At 37.9% G+C, this 22,254-nt stretch overlaps 2 protein-coding genes across 7 annotated transcripts in view; one reads left to right on the forward strand and one right to left on the reverse strand.

Annotated features, from left to right (window-relative positions):
- CC2D1B (coiled-coil and C2 domain containing 1B) overlaps positions 1-22,254 on the forward strand; it is a 133,817-nt gene that overhangs the window by 80,387 nt on the left and 31,176 nt on the right. For 4 of the 6 annotated variants that reach the window (XR_012160487.2, XR_012160481.2, XR_012160483.2 and 1 more), the window contains one exon: positions 20,625-20,775. The exons of the other annotated variants lie outside the window; for them this stretch is intronic. The gene's annotated coding sequence lies outside the window, so the exon portion shown is untranslated. The remainder of the gene's footprint in view (positions 1-20,624; positions 20,776-22,254) is intronic. 6 annotated transcript variants of the gene reach the window in all.
- The window catches only part of ZFYVE9 (zinc finger FYVE-type containing 9), a 94,767-nt gene that overhangs the window by 9,453 nt on the left and 63,060 nt on the right, over positions 1-22,254 (reverse strand). The window contains exons 8-14 of the mRNA XM_073357703.1: positions 21,898-22,021; positions 20,126-20,248; positions 18,939-19,094; positions 8,408-8,632; positions 5,218-5,300; positions 4,518-4,622; positions 300-450 (exon numbers count right to left, since the gene is read on the reverse strand). Coding sequence (XP_073213804.1) covers positions 300-450; positions 4,518-4,622; positions 5,218-5,300; positions 8,408-8,632; positions 18,939-19,094; positions 20,126-20,248; positions 21,898-22,021 — 967 coding nt within the window. The remainder of the gene's footprint in view (positions 1-299; positions 451-4,517; positions 4,623-5,217; positions 5,301-8,407; positions 8,633-18,938; positions 19,095-20,125; positions 20,249-21,897; positions 22,022-22,254) is intronic.

Here is a 22,254-nt window from a genome sequence, read left to right on the forward strand (position 1 = left end):
CAGAAGCAAATAGGGCACTTTCTTATTATTCACACATTTGCATTGGGCCTTCCCATTATGCCGCATGTATGGAAGCCATGCCCCCATCAAGTCCTAGGAGCTCTCTAATCATACAATAATAACTGGTTTCTGTACGAAATATTAATTTCAGAAGGTCCATGAATTAAAGACAAAACCTGTTTTGGCATATTTACAAAGTAATATGCTTTAATGGCAGCACAATAGACAAAAGAAAGTCATGCAAGATGCTCTGGGTGGGAAAAGCCTCCATCTGCTCCCTTAGATCAGTCCCATCTCACCCTTTCTTGGCTGATTATGAATACTGATGGCCTGCGTCTGGTAGTTCCCATCATCATTCTGGACACACACTAGGTGAGAGTCTGCTTTCTCATTGAAGCATGCTCCCCCAGCTAGAACATGCTCATTAGATTTGTTCATGGCTTTCATCATCTGCAAACAAAAAGAAAGTTTATCACTTTCATTTAGCCTTAAATCCTGCACATGGATTATTAGCATAAACAGTGGCTTGTGTGGTTTAATCTGGTTGAAGAATCTTATTAGAATGTATCCAACTGTGACACCTTTGCAAAGACTAGCAAACTTAGTGACAACCCTCACAGCATAAAATTTTCAGAAGCACCTATGGCCCATTTTCAAGAGTGCCTAAATCTCACTGAAAGTGGAATTTAGGAGCGTAAGCATGTAAGATTAATTGTGGAGACAAGGTGGGTGAGGTAATCTCTTTTATTGGACCAACTTTTGTTCATGAGAGAAACAAGCTTTCAAGCTCTCACAGAGCACTTCTTCAAGTCTGGAGTGTGTAAACTCTGTAAACTCAAAAGCTGGTCTCGACAACAGAAGTTAGTCCAATAAAAGAGATTACCTCACCCCTTGTGTCTCTAATATCTTGGGACCAACATAGCTAAAACACTACTGCATATAAGATTAATTATAACATCCTCTCAATGAAACCCCAAAAAGCAAGGAAAATATCACGTTATGGGACACTTCTTAACAGTAGCCTTGTGCTTACATTTTCACTGACAGCACTAGACACTACACACTGTCTTCTGTCTCCAAGTGAAAAGGAAGCCCATTACACACAACACATTAATCTCCCACTCAGTACAACACAAAACCTTACTTACAATGTCAGCAAATATTCAATACTCACATATATGCACAGGTTAAGTGTGGTGTGTTTTGGGGGGGGGAGAAATGAGATCATAGTTAAGGTTTTGTATTACTGTAGTGTGTTTCATCACTGGTTTCAGCACCTCATGTTCCAAAGGTAAGACTTTAGTGAAATGGGAGCCACCTTTACCAAGGGTACCGTTTGCCCTCAGTCCCATTAGAAACAACATGGCAGCCTCACTTTCACATGGCAAGGCATTAGCGAAATGACAGGCATCTGTACAGCGGGCAGGAATAACTTCAATGCAACTGGATTTCTTAAGTCCCAGTGAAAGTTAGAGGAAATGACAATCATTTTGAGTACTGGAAAATGATGAGTGTAAAGGTAAAGACAGGATAAAGTAATTGTTAATAACTTTGCTTAATTACAAGCACGTCTCCAAATATAGCCCATGCATGAGATTTCAATAGTTTTAACTGGACAGTCTGAATGATACAAACCAGTCTTCAGTTAGAACAGGGGGTGAAAAAAAATGTTCTCAAAAGTCTCATGTTTAAAAACAGATTGAGACTCTCCAGAAAATTCAATTTTTTCTGTGCTGTAAATTTTGAGGAAGATGCATTGTATTCTTCACATAAACAAGAGGCTGAACCCCTGCTTCAAACAGAAAACTGAACCCAACCTAATACAGAGGTGCTGATACACCTTTTTACAACAGGCATTTCCGCAAGGTTCAGTTTAGCACAGTTAGCAAAGAGTACAAAACTGAAGATAACAAATACATAAACACTGGACAAAAGGTTAAACCATACTGAAATTAACTACCATATATTGTGTATTGCATATACAATCTTCAAGTACAATAGATTTAGATCCATACCGGTTGAAATGGGGACTTTTTTCCCCTTCACAATGGTATTCAAGAATTAATACACCTTATAATTCAGTTACTAGCCTTCCTGTATCTTTCCGCCTCAGTAACTCCATCTTTTCAAATCTCATCTAAAAATAGCTCTTCCCATTGCCTATATACATATTTTCACTCTCCCTTGCTATTACTACCACTCTAAAGCACGTTGGAATGCATTTTGTATGGAAAACCTGGTATGAAACGCTGTTATATGAAACCTTATACAAAATGCAGCATCTGCTCTGATGCTATAAGAGCTTTTAAAAATGCCATTCTACACAGGAAACACCTTGATAAGGTCTCTTCGAGTCTGAAAAAGTGATACGTTTTAGGCACAACTCTTATAAGGCAATTGCTTGTTCTCTTAAAGGAATACATATTACTTCTTGAGAGCCAGTATGGTCTGAATACAGAACTGGGAGCTAGAAGCTCCTCAATTCTACTCCTGGCTCTGTCATGGCCCCCTGTATGCCTGTGGGCTTGTCATTTAGCTGCTGTCTCAGTTTCCCAATCTGTAAAATGAGTATAATACTATATCCCTCTCACTGATGCAGTGTAAGTACCCCTCCTCTCCACATACTCTCCTTTCCTCAGGTCTCCACCCAGCATCCCATTGGGGCTAAAAGGTTTACATTCAATGCATCCTCTTGATGCATCAAGGCATTCCTTGCTACATCGATGCATGTGTCAGGAGAAGTATCCTCAGAGATCCTAGCCCCTCCAGAGACTGGGTGGTGGACTCCGGTTGCCCCCACCCCATCCTTGAAGAAAAAAAGATTAAATGCATAAAGCATATAGCTCTGTTTACAACATTATTGTTACAAATGTAAACACAAGAGGTCAAGAACTGCAAAATTTAGCATTGTAGCAACAGTTACATTTTGGATTATTAATTAGACAAAATTCAAATTAAATTTAATATATATATATAGTTTACAAAGTTAATATTATTTGAGAATTTGAACCCTAGCATTTCTTGAGTTGTGTGTTCAAAATTGCAATGGTTACTTTATATTAACAATACCTTTTGAAATTGAATTTGACTTTCTTACCTTCCAGGAGTTATCTGTTCCTATTTTACATTGGTTCAAATAATTGTATAGCTCAAACTCTCAAATTTAGTCATACTTCAACCATTATACATTTAAACTAAGAGAGGTTAGTCTAGAAATTATTTTTAAACTAAGTTCTTCCATATATTTTGTTCAATAATCCACTGAATTCAGGGCTTCCCTCCAGAGAAATAGACAATTCTAGTTTGACTCCAAAATCAATTTTTAACTTTATTATGAACCACATTGCATCCTACAATTTCAAGACTTCACTTCATCAGATAAGTTCTGCAGTGCTTGTGGAATCTTGATATCTGCTCTGTTTTTACAGAACTGTGGAGGGACTGGTCCTGAGCAACCCCTATTAGTTTTTCCTCAAAAATTCAAATTTGGTGATCCCCTTATATCCATAACCCAGAAGCTGTTTGTTCAGGTATTTTTTTCAAGTGATCTATCAGCAGGATATCAAAGGGCTAATCCTAGTCTATTGCCCAGATTCATATGTTGTATCTATACAAAATTCTCTGTTTGCAAATCTCTCTAGTGCTTGCAGGAATCTACCTGGACAAATAATTTCTCTTTGAAAGAATTAATACAAATGCATGCTTTTCTCCAATTGATGCTCCATCTCTATTTGGCAAGAAACATTTAGTATCAAAATCCATTTCTCTCCTATTCTGTATTCCATTCTTATTTGGTGCTATATCGTAGTTGGAAAGCATAAGACTGACTCCTGTCTCTGCTACTGATTTCCTTTAAAACCTCAAGGAGATCATTTGTCACTAGCCCTTTAGATATGTCACCACTGAATTATCACTTTTCCATTCTTTGGTCCCCAATATTGTTCAAATCACTCAACTATGATTGTCACTCAGCAGTTTGACTGTCAACATCAACTAAGTCTAAAAGACAGCTGAAGCTTTTCTCATGCAATTAAATCGAACTCTTATTTCAAATGTACAGAGATATATTTTGCACTAAAATCGACAAAGAGCCAACAAATACTTTCACAAACACTATGAACACCCAACATGTACTTGGAGAAAGTTCATTTTTTCCAGGCTTTACACCCATACAGCATGTGTTATTTAACGGATTCATTTACTCAAATCAGAATAGTATGTGCAACTCTCTAACCCCAGATTTTCAATTAATTGCATTTGAAGTATATTTAAAAGTAATAACCTCTGTATAAGAGCAACTATCCATTATTTTTAACTAATGCCACATTGAATTGATCTGTGCATAACTCATTTCTGTAGGCAATTCATATATAAAAAATATATACGTAATACATTTATAGTTTAATTCTGAGGCAGTTTTCACTGGCAGTGGCAAACACAATAAATTCCTTTGGACCCAATCCCTCTTATCTTTAAATTGTACTAGACTAAACATATATATTTACTCTAAGTATTACCTCATTATATCTGTTGCTGGGGATTTTGATGCTGGTTTTTCTCACTTCCATATCAACCACTAAACCTTGGACCACTGGCAATGTATACTGGTAATTTCTGAAGTCCTTGTGTTTTAGAGGAACAAAGAAGTGAAACAACGTAGTCATTAGTGATACAGAGTAGCTCTCCTTTCAGAAAGAGACGAAGGTACAGAACTATTAAATAGAAGTATAATGCATAAAACTTAATATTCTCCTGACTATATTACTCTATATAGGAAAATTTTCTCTGCATTCTGCTAGATGAGACAGAGACCTCAGATTCAGCAGGAGTGAGAGTAAGTCATGTTCCCTACACTTTAGAATTAACAAGTTAGCTCCAGCTGGAACTTTCTATAATCACAGAATTATGACTACATTTTTGAAGAGTGGTCTGAGCAGCTAAATTTAGATCCAGATCCAAAAATATACAGCTGTTTAAGACCCAGAGTTTTGATTTGGGCAATCATTAATATTTATTGCATCATCAAAAGTTGCTGTCTGATATCTAGATTAGACAATAGGACACCACCCAAATAACACAATACCAGTATTTCCTTATCATAGTGTTTTGAAAGTTAGTTACTATACAAATAAATTAAGATAATCATAGCACAACACTCCCCTTTTCTTCCATATATACAGAGAGAACAAACAAACAAAAACCCCACTCATCACTTACTGCAAGAAGATTCATAATTGTGTGTCCAGTCTCCCCAAACAATGGCTTACGAAATCTGACGCTGAAAAGTGGGCATGGATAAACTAGGAAAATTTTTAAAAATGAATAATCAGATTCACCTATTGAAAGGTTATGTAAAAAACGGACTGAATCTAAGCCTCTTCATATAGGAACATTTCAACAGAAGGACTAAAAGTACATTTCTGACATGCCAATGGCAGCAAAATATCTGCATTCCCTGGCATACTTATCCATATCTATGAAATTTTATCTATGATACAACTCAACATGCACAGGGATTTGCTCGGTCATGTTATATTATATTGCAGCAGATTTCTGACGAAAAATGAACTAAATATAAATTATGCCAAGATTTCCAAAATGGATGTCTAAAGTAAGGCTCTTAAATACTTATTTAGGCACCTAAATAAGTGCCCTTATTTTCTAAAGTACTGTGCACGCAAAGCTACTGAAATCCATGACAGCCTCTGCGGCACAGCAGCTTTGAATATCAGATCATGTGTTTAAGTGTTCAGAGATGGACTGTGACCCTAACATTCAGCAGCCACTTTGGAAAATCTTAGTTATAATAGATACACATAAAAGTTAAACTAATTACACGCACCACCACCCCCAACCAAACAATGAATGCCGAAATTAGTGATCTTTATTAATGTGGTTGTTAATGTTTTAATAATCACCTACAAACATCATCATTTTTCATTAAATTCTGTTGCTTGCTTCCTATTATAACTCAATAATATATATTTTTATTAGGGCTGTCAATTAATCGCAGTTAACTCACGCGATTAAAAAAATTTATTGCTTTTAAATTGCACTGTTAAACAATAGAATACCAACTGAAATTTATTAAATATTTTTGATGTTTTCTACATTTTCAAATATATTGATTTCAATTGCAACACAGAATACAAAGTGTACAGGGCTCACTTTATATTGTTCTTATTACAAATATTTGCACTGTAAAAATGATAAACAAAAGAAATAGTATTTTTCAATTCACCTCAGACAAGTACTGTCGTGCAATCACTTCATCTACTTACAAATGTAGATTTTTTTTTGTTACATAACTGCACTCAAACAAAACAATGTAAAACGTTAGAGCCGACAAGTCCACTCAGCCCTACTTCTTGTTCAGCCAATCTCTAAGAGAAACAAGTTTGTTTATATTTATGGGAGTTATATTGCCCGCTTCTTATTTACAAAGTCACCTGAAAGCGAGAACAGCCGTTTGCATGACACTTTTGTAGCCAGCATTGCAAGGTATTTACAAGTCAGATATGCTACACATTCGTATGCCCCTTCATGCTTTGGCCACCATTCCAGAGATCATACTTCCACGCTGATGACACTCCTTAAAAAAATAATGCGTTAAATAATTTGTGACTGAACTCCTTGGGGAAAATTATATGCCTCTTGCTCTGTTATAGCAGTCTTGGATGATGACCCAGCACATGTTCATTTTAAGAACACTTTCACTGCAAATTTGACAAAACACAAAGAAAGTACCAATGTGAGATTTGTAAAGATAGTTACAGCACTCGACACAAGGTTTAAGCATCTGAAGTGCCTTCCAAAATCTGAGAGGGACGAGGTGTGGAACAAGCTTTCAGAAGTCTTAAAAGAGCAACACCCAATGCAGAAACTACAGAATACGAACCATCAAAAAAGAAAATCATCGTTTTGCTGGTGGCATCTGACTCAGATGATGAAAATGAACATATGTCAAGCCGCACTGCTTTGGATTGTTATTGAGCAAAACTCCTCAACAGCATGGACGCATGTCCTCTGGAATGATGGTTGAAGCATGAAGGGACATATGAATCTTTGGCACATCGGGCATGTAAATATCTTGCAATGCAGGCTACAACAGTGCCATGCAAATGCCTGTTCTCACTTTCAGGTGACATTGTAAACAAGAAGTGGGCAGCATTTCTGTAAACAAACTTGTTTGTCTTAGCAGTTGGCTGAACAAGTAGGACGAGTGGACTTGTCAGCTCTAAAGATTTACATTGTTTTGTTTTTGAATGAGGTTTTATTTTTTTTACATAATTCTACATTTGTAAGTTCAACTTTCATGATAAAGAGATTGTGCTACAGTACTTGTATTAGGTGAATTGAAAAACACTATTTTTAGTTTTTTACAGTGTAAATATTTGTAATAAAAAATAAATACAAAGTGAGCACTGTACACTTTGTATTCTGTGTGGTAATTGAAATCAATATATTGGAAAATGTAGAAAACATCCAAAATATTTAAATAAATGGTATTCTATTATTATTTAATAGTGCAATTAATCGCGATACAGTCCTAATTTGTATGTGATAAGAAAAGTTTGATCTACAAAGCCTGTGAAAATTTCCAGTGGATGTTTTTTGACTCTCAGTGACACCAACTTAAATTTTAATATCATTGTTTGGCAAGCCTGTGAAATATATTTTACTAATGCTATGGGAAGTTACAGTGCTGGTGCACAAAGAAGAATCTAAAACGTATTTTTCACAGCAAGTCAGCTTTAAACTGACCTACCAACCAGGCAGCAGATGAATAGTGCAGAAAGCCCTTAGCTTTTCCGGTAGCCAATTAGGAGTTAACACGACTTCTTTTAGACCCAAATATGGACAGTGCCATTCTGGGAATATTTTATGCCAGTTTTAGACTTTGTCCAACTAAAGAACTCTCTGTAGCCTGCTGTCATCAGCTGGTACTGCCTTTTTATAAAGTACTGTAAGTTAGTTTCACCTGCATATATATTACCATTTTTTAGATTAGCATAGTTGAGAAACCTAAAAACTAAAGAGAAGCCTCCATTTCACTAAGCATGTAATGAATTTCACAGTATCAAAAGCAGCTTTTTGCCCTAAATAGAACAACTGCCTCAGACTTACCATGTACTGTTCTTCTATTTTAGGTCACAGGTTGTGTTACCAGGACCTCAGTTAATTGTTAGCTGGTTAATAGTTTTAATTGTAGCTAAAAAGTTTTAGGTCATATGACTGACTTAGTAAAGTATCTATCTACAGGCACAATCACTGGGGTTGTGGTTAGTGGGGCACATTCCCCACAATCACTATTCCTGTATATCTGATGTACATAACCACAGCACTCAGAAATGTCACCCAAACACAGACACAGGTTACTAGAGTTAAGAGAACACAGGCTACTTACGTCTGTATTCAGCTCCAAGTCTCAGCATCAGTCGGATGGGGAACACTTTAGCCCAGGGAGTCTCCCATTTCTGAACGAGAATACCAAACAAGTAGGGCGGAGTTGGGAGCACCAGGTCCTGCAGTGACTGATATGTAGATGTCACATATAAAAATCCACCATGTTCCTTACTGCCAAGAAAACTCTGGCTGAAAAAGGAGTGTCCCAAGCTGCCCACGACATTACCTAGGAACCATGAAGTTCATTATTTTACTGCCCTAAAGTCTGCACCAAAAAATTCACTAACTTGTTTTAAAAGAGAAAAATAAGATTAAACACACACTTTTCTTCCTGGAATTACATCCTTAGTTAACTCCCATTAGTCACATTACAGAATGAAAATACCTGCTACCCAAGAACATTCAAGTTACCCCTTATTCTACAGTATCTCTGTGCTGGAATTTTCACCCCAGACTACAGATGCATCCAAAAATATTGGGGAGGCAACAGATTTGTTCAACCATTGCAAATTATACCAATCCTTGAAACCAAGTTTAGAAAAGTTTTACACATTCAATAAGCGATTCCCACATCATGTCAAGCTTTGTGCTCTGCTGCATCAGTGGTGTCCCTCATTTTGGGTTTCCCAAGCATCTTAGAGGTCAATGTGATGCAACTAGGTCTTAAAGCTTAAAAACGTAGGGCTTGTCTACACTTAAAATGCTAGAGTGGCGCAGCTGCAGCGCTTCACTATCTAAGCCAACAGGATGGATTCTCCCTTCAGCGTAGGTAATCCACCTCCCCAAGAGGCAGTAAGTAGGCCGCCAGAAGAATTCTTCTGTAGACCTAGCGCTGTCTAGATAGGGATTCAGGTCTGTTTAACTATGCCACTAAGGGGTGTGGATTTTTCACACTGCTGACCGATGTAGTTAAATCAACCTAATTTTCTAGTGTAGATGGGGTCTTAGAAAAATAAAAGCAATTCTGCTCCACTTAATATCCACTTGTGACATGTGCAACCATGAGTCTTGAAACGTTTATGAGGCCAGATTTGTAGGAGCACATACACAAAAGAGCATACATTCATTTTGGTATTTGCCTGATTTAGGTCCATGCATGTGTGTAAGTCAGGGATTGTGCACACAGCTACATAGGCACCTCAATTTTTACATGCACATCAGGGGATAGATTACATGTTTACTACGCTATCGAGTCATACTTAGAGAAAAAGACAGTTACTTTGATATGCACCTCAAGTATGAATGGAGCTTGCTTTCAATTTTGTTATTCATGTGCAATTCAAGAGGTGTATTACACTGAGATTAAGGATCCACTGAAAGTTTGGCTTCCACGGTGCCTAAGGCTATGAAAACCCCTAACAGAAAATCTATTTTCAGTTCTTTCATGACCTTACATGGAATCTCCAATGCAGAAACTGGACACGTTTGTTTAATGAATCAGGTCCTCAGATGCTGCTACTTGAAAAAGGAAGAGAGTTTTGTGGCAAAACAGCACAAATACATTTGGCCAAATCAGTAACGTCTGTTTTTTTTAATTTTACACAAACGGATACAGTACCCGCATAAACATTCTGAAGATCTGGGTCAGTTGAAGAATTACATAAGAGTGTTTAGTTTAGTTTATGTAAATTGCAGCTGAGACGGATACAGGAGAAATATCACTAATTCTAAATCAAAATTCTATTCTTTGATCCTAATAAGCAAAAATTTTACTGACGGAATCGTTTTATGAACTAAAGTTAATTAGATAATTAAGAAAACATTTAACAAAATGTTATTACTATCCACCAATCAAGAGATGCATCCTGATCATTCATTTTGGCAAACACAAAATTCTTTCCCCCTTTTTTAAACAGAGAGTAAGTGGATGCAAGTGTTGATGAAAGGTGCTGGCAGGCCTTGAGACTGACCTCTATCTACAAAATAGGTACAGCAAGGATTGTGAAAGCACAAGGAAATGTTTCCACATGTACTTCAACTCCATTGACTGGGGTGACCACCACCTGAGGGGAGAGAAGTTCAGTCTCCCTGGCTCATTTAATCCTTGGCCTTTCTGTTGTAAGAATATAACTAGCTATGCAACATTTAAACAAAGTTTTGATTAAAACATCAAGTAGTAACACACACAGCTCGTGTACACAAAATACACTAATGTGCTTCCCTTTATTGAAGGGCACAACGAGGTTTAAATAATGTATGGAGACATCTGGTAACATTTCTCATCCTTACTGAATGTCAGAATTCGTGTTTTATTAATTTAGGATTTACAAAGACAACACATGCTGCTCTTAGGGAGGGGAGATCACACTTCATGGAGGGGACTGTGGTCTGGCCTTCATGCCATCTCTGGAGACCCAAGAGGAATCTTGGCACCAATCTCTTCGATCTGGAGCAGTGGTTCTCAACCTATTCACCATTGTGGGCTGAATATGCAGCTCTCTGTATGTTATGTGGGTCACATCCACACAATATATATATAGTACCCGAATGGCCTTGAGGATGTCACATGGGCCGCAGCTGTGTGCTGATTGGTCCACAAGCGGCCCACAGGTTGAGAACCACAGGTCTGGAGGCATCCATGCCGAAGGCCAGCTCTTCTGCAACTATTCCAGGGCTTTCTTTATTCCAGTAGCATGGCCGACTTGATAAGTGTGCTCCTGCTGGCTGTCCTACATGTGTACATTCCCTCCCTTCTGAGAGAGGAACAGAGAGAGTGTCAAGGGGAAGTTAACTGCCCTCTAAAAAGTAGTAGTTGCTGCTGAATTTCCTCCACAAGTGTCAGCGGGTCTGCTACGCGAGATCGCTGTGCAGGCATTGATCTCGGTCTCCACACTTCTGCTACAGCTGTCCGTGCCTCTGAAGCCCAGAGTCCCCTCATTGACTACTGTTAATTTAAGGCAACATTCATGTTCATTTTAAAGCAGTTACTAATGCTTTGCTCCATGCCACACAGTTGAGAGGAACACTGGGTCTTAAGTTAGTAAAATCTCAGTCACATCGAAGTAGCTATATCGACACTCAGAACGGTAGATGTGGCAGCCAGTTACAAGGCTTCTTGATTTTGTTATGAAACAGCCTAAAGCCATTTTCAAATAACTACAAATTACAGTGTGTGAAAAATACATAATGCTACTACAATTTTATCTGGCAAAGGAAGGGTTAACCAACAGTAGTTTGGAGGAAGTCCCTGGATCAACTCACTTCCGAAGGCTCCAAGTCACACTGATTCTCTCTGAAGTCAGGGCTGGACATGGTTCTGCTCCAAGAGTCTCACCTGAGGGCGACACAAGATGTTCCTCTCTTGCCCTCATGGACCAAGGGCACTGTCTCTGCAGCTCTCCCAGGCCAGCACAATCATTGTATGTTCCTTTTTCTATAGGTCCCTAGGAGTTTGGGCTTACAGCTTATTAGTAGGGCATGTCTGTAAACAGAAGCCTCATCTCACTGCCTCCTGCAGCTAAGTACAGGAATCCTAACTCTTTGCATAGGAAATGTCAATCTGTTGCAGCTGATTCTGAAATGGCAATGTTTCCAAAGGATAGGACTTATGAACAAGGAAAAAGTGTTCAGTCCTTGGTATATCCCTGTACCGATCCATTTGGAATTCTGGAGGGGGAAAGCAGAAAAGCAAACCCACCTTCAATGCAACTCTTGCTTTTTTCAGTGTGATTTAACCTTTTTTGGACCAAAATTCAGAAACTGTGAACATTGTTATTAATGTTGCTTTACTGGCTCTCTTTTTTAACACTGGTCCTAATCCTGCAAGGTGCTGAGCACTCATTTCCCCAATGCAAGTTGAAGGCGCACAGCATCTCACAGGAGTCACTCAGTAGGATCATGTCTTCAAGTTAAATTTGAGTTTTACGCACACGGATGTGTTAGAAATCTACATTGTGAAATTACTGCAAATTCTATCATCTAGAAACTTTCACCCCATTTAAAAAAGAACTCTCAAAGGTTAAAAAGGAAAAACACTAACCAGTTAAGCATATTGTGACAAACTGTACCCCTGTATTTACCCCTTGCACACTATTGTAATAATCTTTATACAAAGTATGCCTTGTGAGGTATCATTTGAAAACTCAAAATGTGCTGATCATTATTGTCCTGATAAAATATGTGTAGCAATAATGTATGTAAACTTATACGATTCCACTGTATGGTGTTACTAAGGGCTTGTCTTCACTACCAGGGAGACACTGCTGCAATCAATGCAGCAGGTGTCAATTTAGCAGGTTTAGTGAAGACCCGCTAAATCAACGGCAGGGCACTCTCCGGTCGACTCTGGTACTCCAGCTCCCCAAGAAGAGTAAGGTAAATTGACGGGAGAGCGTCTCCTGTTGACGCAGTGCAGTGAAGACACCAGGGTATGTCGACCTAAGCTACGTTGACTCCAGTTATGTTATTCACATAGCTGAAGTAGCGTAACTTAGTTTGATTTACCCCACTAGTGTAGACAAGGCCATAAACATCTTCCAAGTCTGGGGAGTGGCCAAACCAGTTCTTCAGAGACAAAGGCGCAGGCTTATGCCTCAGCCAGGTGTAAACAAGGTCAATGGACCATTACCTGCTAAGTAGCTATTCACTGGCAGGAAAAGGGGCATTGGTAGAAAATCTACATTTTTAGCAAAGCAGCAGCATGGGGTTCCTGTCCACACAGTATCCCAGGCGCCATGCTCCCTGCTGGAAATGCCTCTTAGAGGATAGGACTATAAATAGAAGGGGCACACACTCCAATGGACCCCACGCCCTCCCTCTCCTCTCTCTGTCTGTTGATTCACTGCACCAGAAGGAACAAAGGAAGCAGCAGATGGGGGCTCTAGTGCACCAATCATGCGTTTAGGTACCAAGTTTAAATAGTGAATGAAAATTATGAAAAAAAAATGCCCATGAAAGAGTTCTCTCTTTCCTCTGAAACAGCTTTCTAGTATCTGTCTTGGCTCTCTGCCCATTTCCAAATCACGGAAAACATCTCTTCTTCTTTGCCTATCTTTTCTCCTCTACTATTATTCAAATAGATGTTATGAGCCCAATGCAAAAATTATGGGTGAAGTTCTTCAGTCAGATTACATCATCATAATAATATCTTCTAGCCTTAAAATATATGAGTCTTTGAATTACTTTAAGTGTAACTATTTAATTCTATACATCTCTCTCATGTACTGTTTGTACCAAAAGACAATAGGAAAATAAAGCTATATACTATTCTACAGTTCTGTGACATGGACTACTGTCCAACAGAGATGATGAAGAGACCAAACATTTCCAATTGTGACTAAAGCCAAGTATTGAACCAGAAGTGAAAGGCACCAGCCTTCTGAAGGTGACAGCTCGAGGGATGCATACTTTGGCTGCCTACAGGACAATTTTCAACCCAACCCAAATTGAAAGTCAGGTTATAAACCCAGCAAGAGTGGAAACTGCAACTCAATCATCCAATACCCTGCTACCATAAACCACAGCCAGATCCTATTATTTACTCTGCACACAACACTTAGTTATTTCAGAAGCTTCTAGCCAAAATGCAATTCTAAATAAAGGAACCTCAGCTATGCTATCCTTCTCAAAAGCATATAATTTAACGTAGACTATGTTATAACTTCCTTGTAAAAAGAAAGAAACCTAGAGTAGTTCCAAAATACAGAGAAAGGTGCCTTTGCTAGTAGTTGCCGCATACATGTGATGTAATAAGATTAATCTTATTTATACATTGCAATAGGTGTGCATGATGCATCTAAAGCAGCTTTGCAGAAGTTCAATACCAACTGTTATACTGGATTACCCTTGACCTTAAATCCCAAGCAGCTCTATAGATTTCTTTTTTAAAAAAAATCATCACACGCCAGTCCATTGGTGTCACTTTCCTCCTGAAGGCCTATTCCCTGACTGTCTTTAGTCCTTCACTGGGACTTCTTCGCTTAATGAGCAAAACATTTTGTATATTTATTAGATAATACTTTTTGACCTCATCAGTTAAATTAGTTCATACCAGGAAAGGGGAGGGAAAGGACCACAATGTTTCTTCATTCCTTGCTTTAAACAACTTTCCAGTTTCAGCTATTTCCATATTTTAACTGAGGACAGACCGGCTTCTAACTCGAGTTCTCTACCTTGTTATTTACAAACAGATTTTTAGGTGCCAGTATATTCTCATGTACCCTTATCCTTATAACATACAAAATAAGACATCCCTGCTCAGTGCTCAGTTAAACCATATGGGTGGAGCTTATTAAAATTCTTGATGATTTCCATATCATTTGATGAGGAGTCCAGTGGCACTTTAAAGACTAACAGATTTATTTGGGCATAAACTTTCATAGGTAAGAATAAGTGGGGTTTTTTACCCACAAAAGCTTATGCCCAAATAAATCTGTTAGTCTTTAAGGTGCCACTGGACTCATTGTTTTTGTGGATATAGACTAACACGGCTACCCCTTTGATACATATAATTTGATGAATTCCATGTCAGAGAATTGGTCCCAGCATCATTTCTAAATATGTTAATATGCAATTAAGTGGAGTGGGAGCTGCCTTCATTGCACACTCATCCCTCATTTCATCATGAACAGTAATCACCATCAAGGACTGCCTAAGATTAAATGCCATTCCGTAAAGGTGGAAAGTTGTGCAACCTAATCCTGCAGCAATAGAACTGAATCAATAATACTTGGGGGAAACCAGGCCAGCTGAATTTCTACAAAAAATTTCACTCTCTCTTCTTGGAAAAGTGAGAGACAAACCAGAGAGCATGGCAGTGAGGGCCAAATACATACACAGGAGAACCATATATCTAACACTTTGGTGCAACATGCTTTAGAAGATGCCAAGTTTGAGAAAACAAATATAAAGCTAAACACACTAGATTTTTTCTGTGCCTGGCAGCCCTTTACTGAGACATACTTAGGCTAATCACATGGGATAACAGCAACTAATTCAGGATGAAGTAGTGATGTGGTCTGGAAGCACTGATGCTTTACCACCTACTACTGTCCTTGGTTAAGGTTGGTAAAAGTAGGTTTCAGTGACCAATTCACAATTTTCCCATCTTTTCTCCATGCCATGGTACGACCATCTTCCCTAGGTTTTGTCTCTTTGCCTAAGTAATGTATGTTTTGCATTCATCTCTGTGCATTACACTCAGGAAGTGAAGGTCTATGAAACCTCTCTCCTTTATCCAGGTTTTATATGTGCATCTTTTTATATGAACTTCGTATTTGGCTTCTATGTTGCTCCTCTTAACGCTGCATGCTCGTTTAATGAAAAATGTAATAAAAATTAAACAAACCTTACGCAAACCTATAATGTGTTTAGGCAGTGGAACTAAATCACCTGTTGCCAGATTTACATTAGTCAATATTAAAATGCAAGTACTTACTATATTCCATCAAAAGATAAGCTAGTGTACTAAGGCGTATCGAGCAGCTTTCAATTAGCATGTCTGACGGCTTCAAAGAAGCCATTGACATGGACAAAGTTCTCGTTTCTCAACTTGCTGGACTTCCTGCTGGGCTTATAGCCAACACAAAGACATCATCATGGGATTACTACTACAACAGAAAAGCATTAGCCTACCATTTCAAAACAAGAAAAGCAACAATTCAGCAGGGAGCTTGACAACAAACAAAGCCTTTAGGGGCCAGAGGGGAAACAAAATGATGGGGAGAAGAGGCTGGAACAGCAATTACACTTGGTTTAAGAGCCCTGCATTTTAAAATATATTTTCTACGGATGCAATCCATACTGAAACCCCGTATCTTTTCTTCAAAATATCTGCAGTTTTGCAATTAAAAACTCTTTATACACCTAACAGACCCCAGCTTGACAGTGAATTGATATGCTTTATGAAGAAAATCATTGCAGTTTCAAAGCAGAAAATTCAAACTAGCATGAACACTGCACTAGATATGGTTTTATGCAACTTTACCTATATATATATATAAAAAAACAACACTTAAGATTTTTACTTCCATAAAGGTGGAGTTGAAAAGTGAAGAACTGAGATGGAAGAGCAAGCACATATATTTAATTTTGTTTCCTGAAAATTCACCAAAGGTGCATGCACATCTCTTGTTACTTACCTAAATCTAGCAAAAATAATTATCACATATTTTCAGTGACAAAAACTAAGTAACCAATTTCTGTATCCTAGCTGTTCAAGACACTTTATTGATAACCAGTATGGTTACACTCCTCCCTATTTATGTTCTGCAGCAAACTTTCTTCAAAAAACAAAAAAATACTTCTGTTCCCTGGCTGCAACACCAATTCAAATACATATATTATAATCAAGAAATAAAAATTGCTAAGCAGGTTTTCAAGCAGTCTCTAATTTCTATAATAAATTCTCATTCACTGCAAATCCACTCTCACAGACTGATAAACATCAGGGGTGCAGCACCTCTGATAAAATGGGCAAAATTGGAAGCTTGGACATGTCTGTAATAACCAGCATGCTTGTTAACAACACCAAGAATTTACAGTCACATGAGAAATTCTCATGGCACCTCACTTTTTCTTCCTCTTGGTGAATAGAGAGGAAAGCAGACAGAGGAAAGTCAAGTCTGCAAGAATCCTATATTTATGTGTGCATATTTTATTTCTCTCAGAGGTACATGACTTTGGGAGAGGAAAGGATGGATATGTAAAGAATGCATAATATGCTGCTGTGGCAATTTATCCTGCATGCCATGATTTATGAAAGCCTGAGAAAGAATCATTTTTAAATCATACAACTACTCAAGATACAATTTGTTTCTACTACAGGTCTGAAATATAGCACTATGTATTTTCAAAACTACCTCAAAAACTGGGAACTCTAAGTGCGGGAGTTTGGTTTCTGATTAAAAATTGTAAAACAGCAAGCACTACCTCTCAGCACTGCGATGTAGTACATCAAATTACTACCAGCAGAGTGTTAAAAATAGGACTCAGAATACATTAGGTAGAAGTTATGAATTATGTATCTCCGTAGTGTAATTGTACACCACAGCACTGCAATATACACACCATCATAAAAGACAACAACGACTCTGTGTTGGTGGCTAAGTCAGATTTGGAAATTATTTATTCCCACCGTATCTGAAACCAGTGAGGCCATGTGACAATGGTACATTTTGTATCAAGCACCTTCACTGGACAAGCTGGCCTTTGTTGTACAAAGACAAATATTTTGAGACCTCTTTTTCATTATCTCACTTAACAATTGGATTCAATCGATCATTCAAAGAGAGCTTTGGTTGGATGATTATTCACAATACTTTGTGCAGAACGTGCAATAGATGATCTGTACATGTATATGAATTTTTAATATAAATCCCTGTGTGCAATACGATTTCTCCTCTAGAGGACTAATCTGGAGTACAAAATAAATTAACATATCTGGATATTTTATACCATCATTATCTTCTTTATAACTAACGCTTTTTGGATTCTTATGACTGGCAATTGTTAAAGTGACAGCCCGTTTGCCCAGTAATATCTAAATTAGGTACAAAAAAATATGTTAATACAACTTCATGGTTGGGATTCTATACCTATCAAAAACAGGAAATTCTGGTATGATTCCTACAGCAACTGTAATTCATCCATGCCTTACATATATACATAACATTACTTTATGAACTCATTTTTTAGGCTGTAATGTGGCCAACTTACAATTACTATAGGAAATCATAATATTGATAATTTTAGTACATTTACCATAACTACAATGCTTCATTAACGAGTTCTTGCATTTTATTTCCATGTGTTAAAAAATTCTGACTGCAAAGTGAAATTATTATATTATTTATTATTTGTATTACTGCAGTGCCCAAGAGCTCCAGTTTGGAGCCCACTGTGCTAGGTACTGTAAAAACTAGAGCTACCAACTTCAAATTTATGTAACCCTTGCCCAAATTCTGAGGACAGCACCTGGCATACCAGACCAGGCACTGGACAAATGCATGGTAGAATCCCTTTTTACAGACTGCAGAGCTATTTTATGGAGACTTCTCAAGCCCTAATGCTATAATAGCATATGATGGGCCTTTATTCACCTTACCCCCTCTCATGTGTGCATGCATGGCCCAGAAGCATTTCCCCTGCCCTCCCCTAGACACTTTCACACTTTCAGAAGTTAGTAAGGGCTAAAAAGAATTTTACCTTAGAGAGTCACCTTTGAGATGAAAAATGCAAGAAAAAATTCTATCCAAGTACAACTTTCTGAAAATTACAGACAGCTGGCAAAAGGGGCTTAGAAGGAAAGCGCTTCCCCTTCAATATAATTGTTGCTACTGCAATGCTACCCTCTTCTCCAATTAGAGCTTAGATATATTGTTTTGTTTACTGCACTCCCATTTACCTTAGTGAATATCATACTAATACTGAATACTAATAACTGAAGTGAACTCAGACCACTACCAACTTTGATCACTAAGTTTTCTACTTTTAAATAAAAATAAATTCTCAATTTTATCAAAGCAATTCTCTAGTCCATTCATTTTATTTATTGAAGTTACCTACTACAGATTTCAAATAGAAATCATTCCCACCTGCCAAGGCGTCCCGATAAAGTTGTACAAAATGATTAAAGATATCCTTCGGCAAACACTTCTCATCAGGTAAACACTGCAGGAGAATCACTATCTCCGACTGCCCCACTGCATGCATTCCCTTTGTAGTGAAACACCAGCACTTTCTGTTCACATCTGCAGAGAGGAAAACATGACTCAGGCTGGAAAAAGTAGATTTCCACTCAACATCTGTTGCCATGCCCAAACTTCACTATAGGAAGACAGCATATTTTAAAAAAATCAATTACTCTAACATTGCATAACTCTGGCACTTGCTACTCAGATACCTAAGGCTCTAGGACCCAAATCTTGCACACAAACATGCCTGAACACAATAGAGCAGATCAACACACCGGGTGTCTGCATTCCAAAATAGGGGTGGAATGTGGATGAGGGTAGAGGAATCAGGGGGGTGGCTAATCGGATGGTGCATAGCATGGTCCACTGGGCCACTACACCGCTTCGAGGTTTGGGAGTGGGGGATGTAGGACATGTTCCAAGAAAGACCAACATGTTGCTGTTGTGTCAGATGCAGAGAGTAGCAAAACCAGGGCACATTTTTAAAAGTGCATTTTTTATCTTTTGTATGAGCATTTTGAGACCCTAAAAATGTGTTGCTACAAAAGTGTCCTGCTTTTTATTTTGAAATAAAAGTGGAGACCAACTGAGGCACTTAAACTAAAAGCCTCCCCACTCATACCCCCTCCAGAATATAGACAAGATGACCTGAGAGGCCGGGTGGTTTTCAGCGAGGACTGTCTGACTGGGGATCTCACTTCACCCCTTGGTCTGACAGAGCCACAGTCCTGCTGGTTTTCAGAGCATCACTGAAAGATTTATCTGTTTTCCCAGGATTTGAGACGGGTTCAAGTGGATTAACAATTAGGGGAGGATTGGTGAATAAAAGTGAGCCCTGCTGGGTTGGATGAGTATGTAGGATGCTCCAGGCGCACGTACAGATAATTTTATACAAAAATACAAACTGGACTAATCCAACCTAGAGCATGGGATAGGTGCGTTTTATAATTTAATAGGAATAAAAATATAGTACATTTTCCTTCCATGCAGCAATTCACAGATTGTGGGTAGTAAATATCAAATGTTTTCAACCAGGAGTATGTATACAATCTTTTTGCCCCCCTCTTATTCAATAAAGAATAACTTACAATTCACAATTTTAACCATGGACAGCAAATTTGCATTTAAAACAAACACAAGAGGGTCAGGGCTGCCATCTTCCAGCTGCTGCATCACAGAGATCTGAGATGGTCTTTCTTCTACAGCATAGTCTATAAGAAAGAAACGCATCATGAAGTCATTTGTTTATTTGGACAGTAATCTACCCAGCAATGTAATCAGCGAAGCAATGACATCACTCTAATGTATACACTTTGATTCACTTACATTTTACCTGACATTTAAAAATGTATTTTGTTCTGATACTTGTTGGGCAGGGATTTTCAAATTTCAATGATTTGGGCACCTGACTCCCACAGGCCCCTTTGAAAATTCCAGCCTTAATTTTTATCAACTAATTTGTATCATTAGCAGTAGCAACTTGAAAAATCAAACCTTTGACTTCCTTTTAGAAACACGTGTTAGTGTAGACTACAATGTAGAATGCTTAAAAAAAAAAGTTAACACTTAGTATTTCTATTGTGGTAGCACCTAGGAGCTCCAGTCATGGAATTTATAATCTAAGTGCAACAGCCTACAGTACAACCGCATAGGAAGGAGAATCATGTGAAACCACATTTCACAAAAGCATACAAGAAACTGGACAGAAGGTTCGAATCCTGCGTCTCAAATGCATTCAGTAAGATACTTTCTTTGATTAGATCCATATGAATGGAGTGTTTAAATATAAAGACCCAAACTGGTGAAGTAATCTGTGCTCCTGCCAATGTGTCAGCAATGTGGTATTATAAAGAAATAAGGGAAATTTGGAAGGGTGTTTGTTATCCTGCTACCTATAAACATCTAGAGAGAAAGTTCACCTTACTAATGTGAAAAGTATATTTTAAATATTTGTAAATGTGATTTAAATGTCCACTTGGTAGTTAAAATGTTGTAAGTCAAACCAGGTACAAGGACATTCGAATTAATTCAAGCACACACAAAGTATGATTTACTGAAGATATCCATGTAAAATCGTTGGGCTTGTGAGATTTGGCTTGCGTGCTGAAAAGTATACTGTAATTTAATTAAGTAAAGCTAGGTTACTAGTTTCTCTCTGTTACAGAGGTTCAATAATTAGGCAGCTTCACGAATAGCTAATACAGATTGGGGCAGACTGGTTTTGAAAATGAAAGTATGCTTATTTTTTAACAATATCCAAGATAAAGTTACTTACTGTCTAATTAGAAATATGCTGAACTAACCACAAATTTTAAAGGGGAACTACCAAAAAGTGAAAATTGAGCTAAGGCCTCTAATAAATGCTAACGCTCTCCTAAGAACTTCCTGGTTCACTTAAGATACTCACAAGTATGAGAAGTCTCATCACAACCAATGGTATTTATGATGTCATTGAATTATGTATTTTCGGATACCTTCAAACCAAACAGAAGTTCCAAGAAAATTTCACAGAGTGGAAACATGAATATTTATATGACTAATTAAAATGTATCTGTGTTGAATGTTCCCCATAGCCTGATTAATGAGGAAATTAGCACATACTTCTGGGCTCAATTTAAATTTTCTTTTTTGCTTTGTATTTTACTTTTAATAGTAATTTCATTGTCTGAACAATGTTTTCTACAGGTGCTTGTAAGCACTATCTACGGCCAAGTCAGTTAACTACACATTAGTATTCATCGTTAATATCTTTAGGCTATATCCAGGATTCCACTTTCTATCTATATGTGGCAGCCTGAATTGTTAAACTGTCACCAGTGAATGCCAAAAATAAGTGTCCATTTATCCCTACTGCTCTCACCTCCTTTTACTCCAGTGGAGATCAGAATTGGAGGAAGACCATCTTCAGGGATCAGGTTCATCGCACTGCCAACTGGACTGCCAACCTGAGTTATACTTCCCGAGAATCCAGAAGTGTTATCAGTCTACAAAAAGAAAACAATAAGAAAGGACAACATTTTCTAAAAAAAGCAAGAGCTGGGTAGACTTCACCCTTAGATTGCTAGATGTAGGTGAAAGAGATATACCTCTGATAATTCTATAGAGTGGATATAAGTTAACCCTTGGTACATGACATTGACACAGACTAAGACAGACCCAGCACCTCCTCTCTCTATAAACACGTGTACAAACAAAACAGAAACAAACCAGCTACGGT

The sequence above is a fragment of the Lepidochelys kempii genome, chromosome 8 (genome assembly GCF_965140285.1).
Source record: "Lepidochelys kempii isolate rLepKem1 chromosome 8, rLepKem1.hap1, whole genome shotgun sequence".
In the NCBI taxonomy this organism is placed as follows: Eukaryota; Metazoa; Chordata; order Testudines; family Cheloniidae; genus Lepidochelys; species Lepidochelys kempii.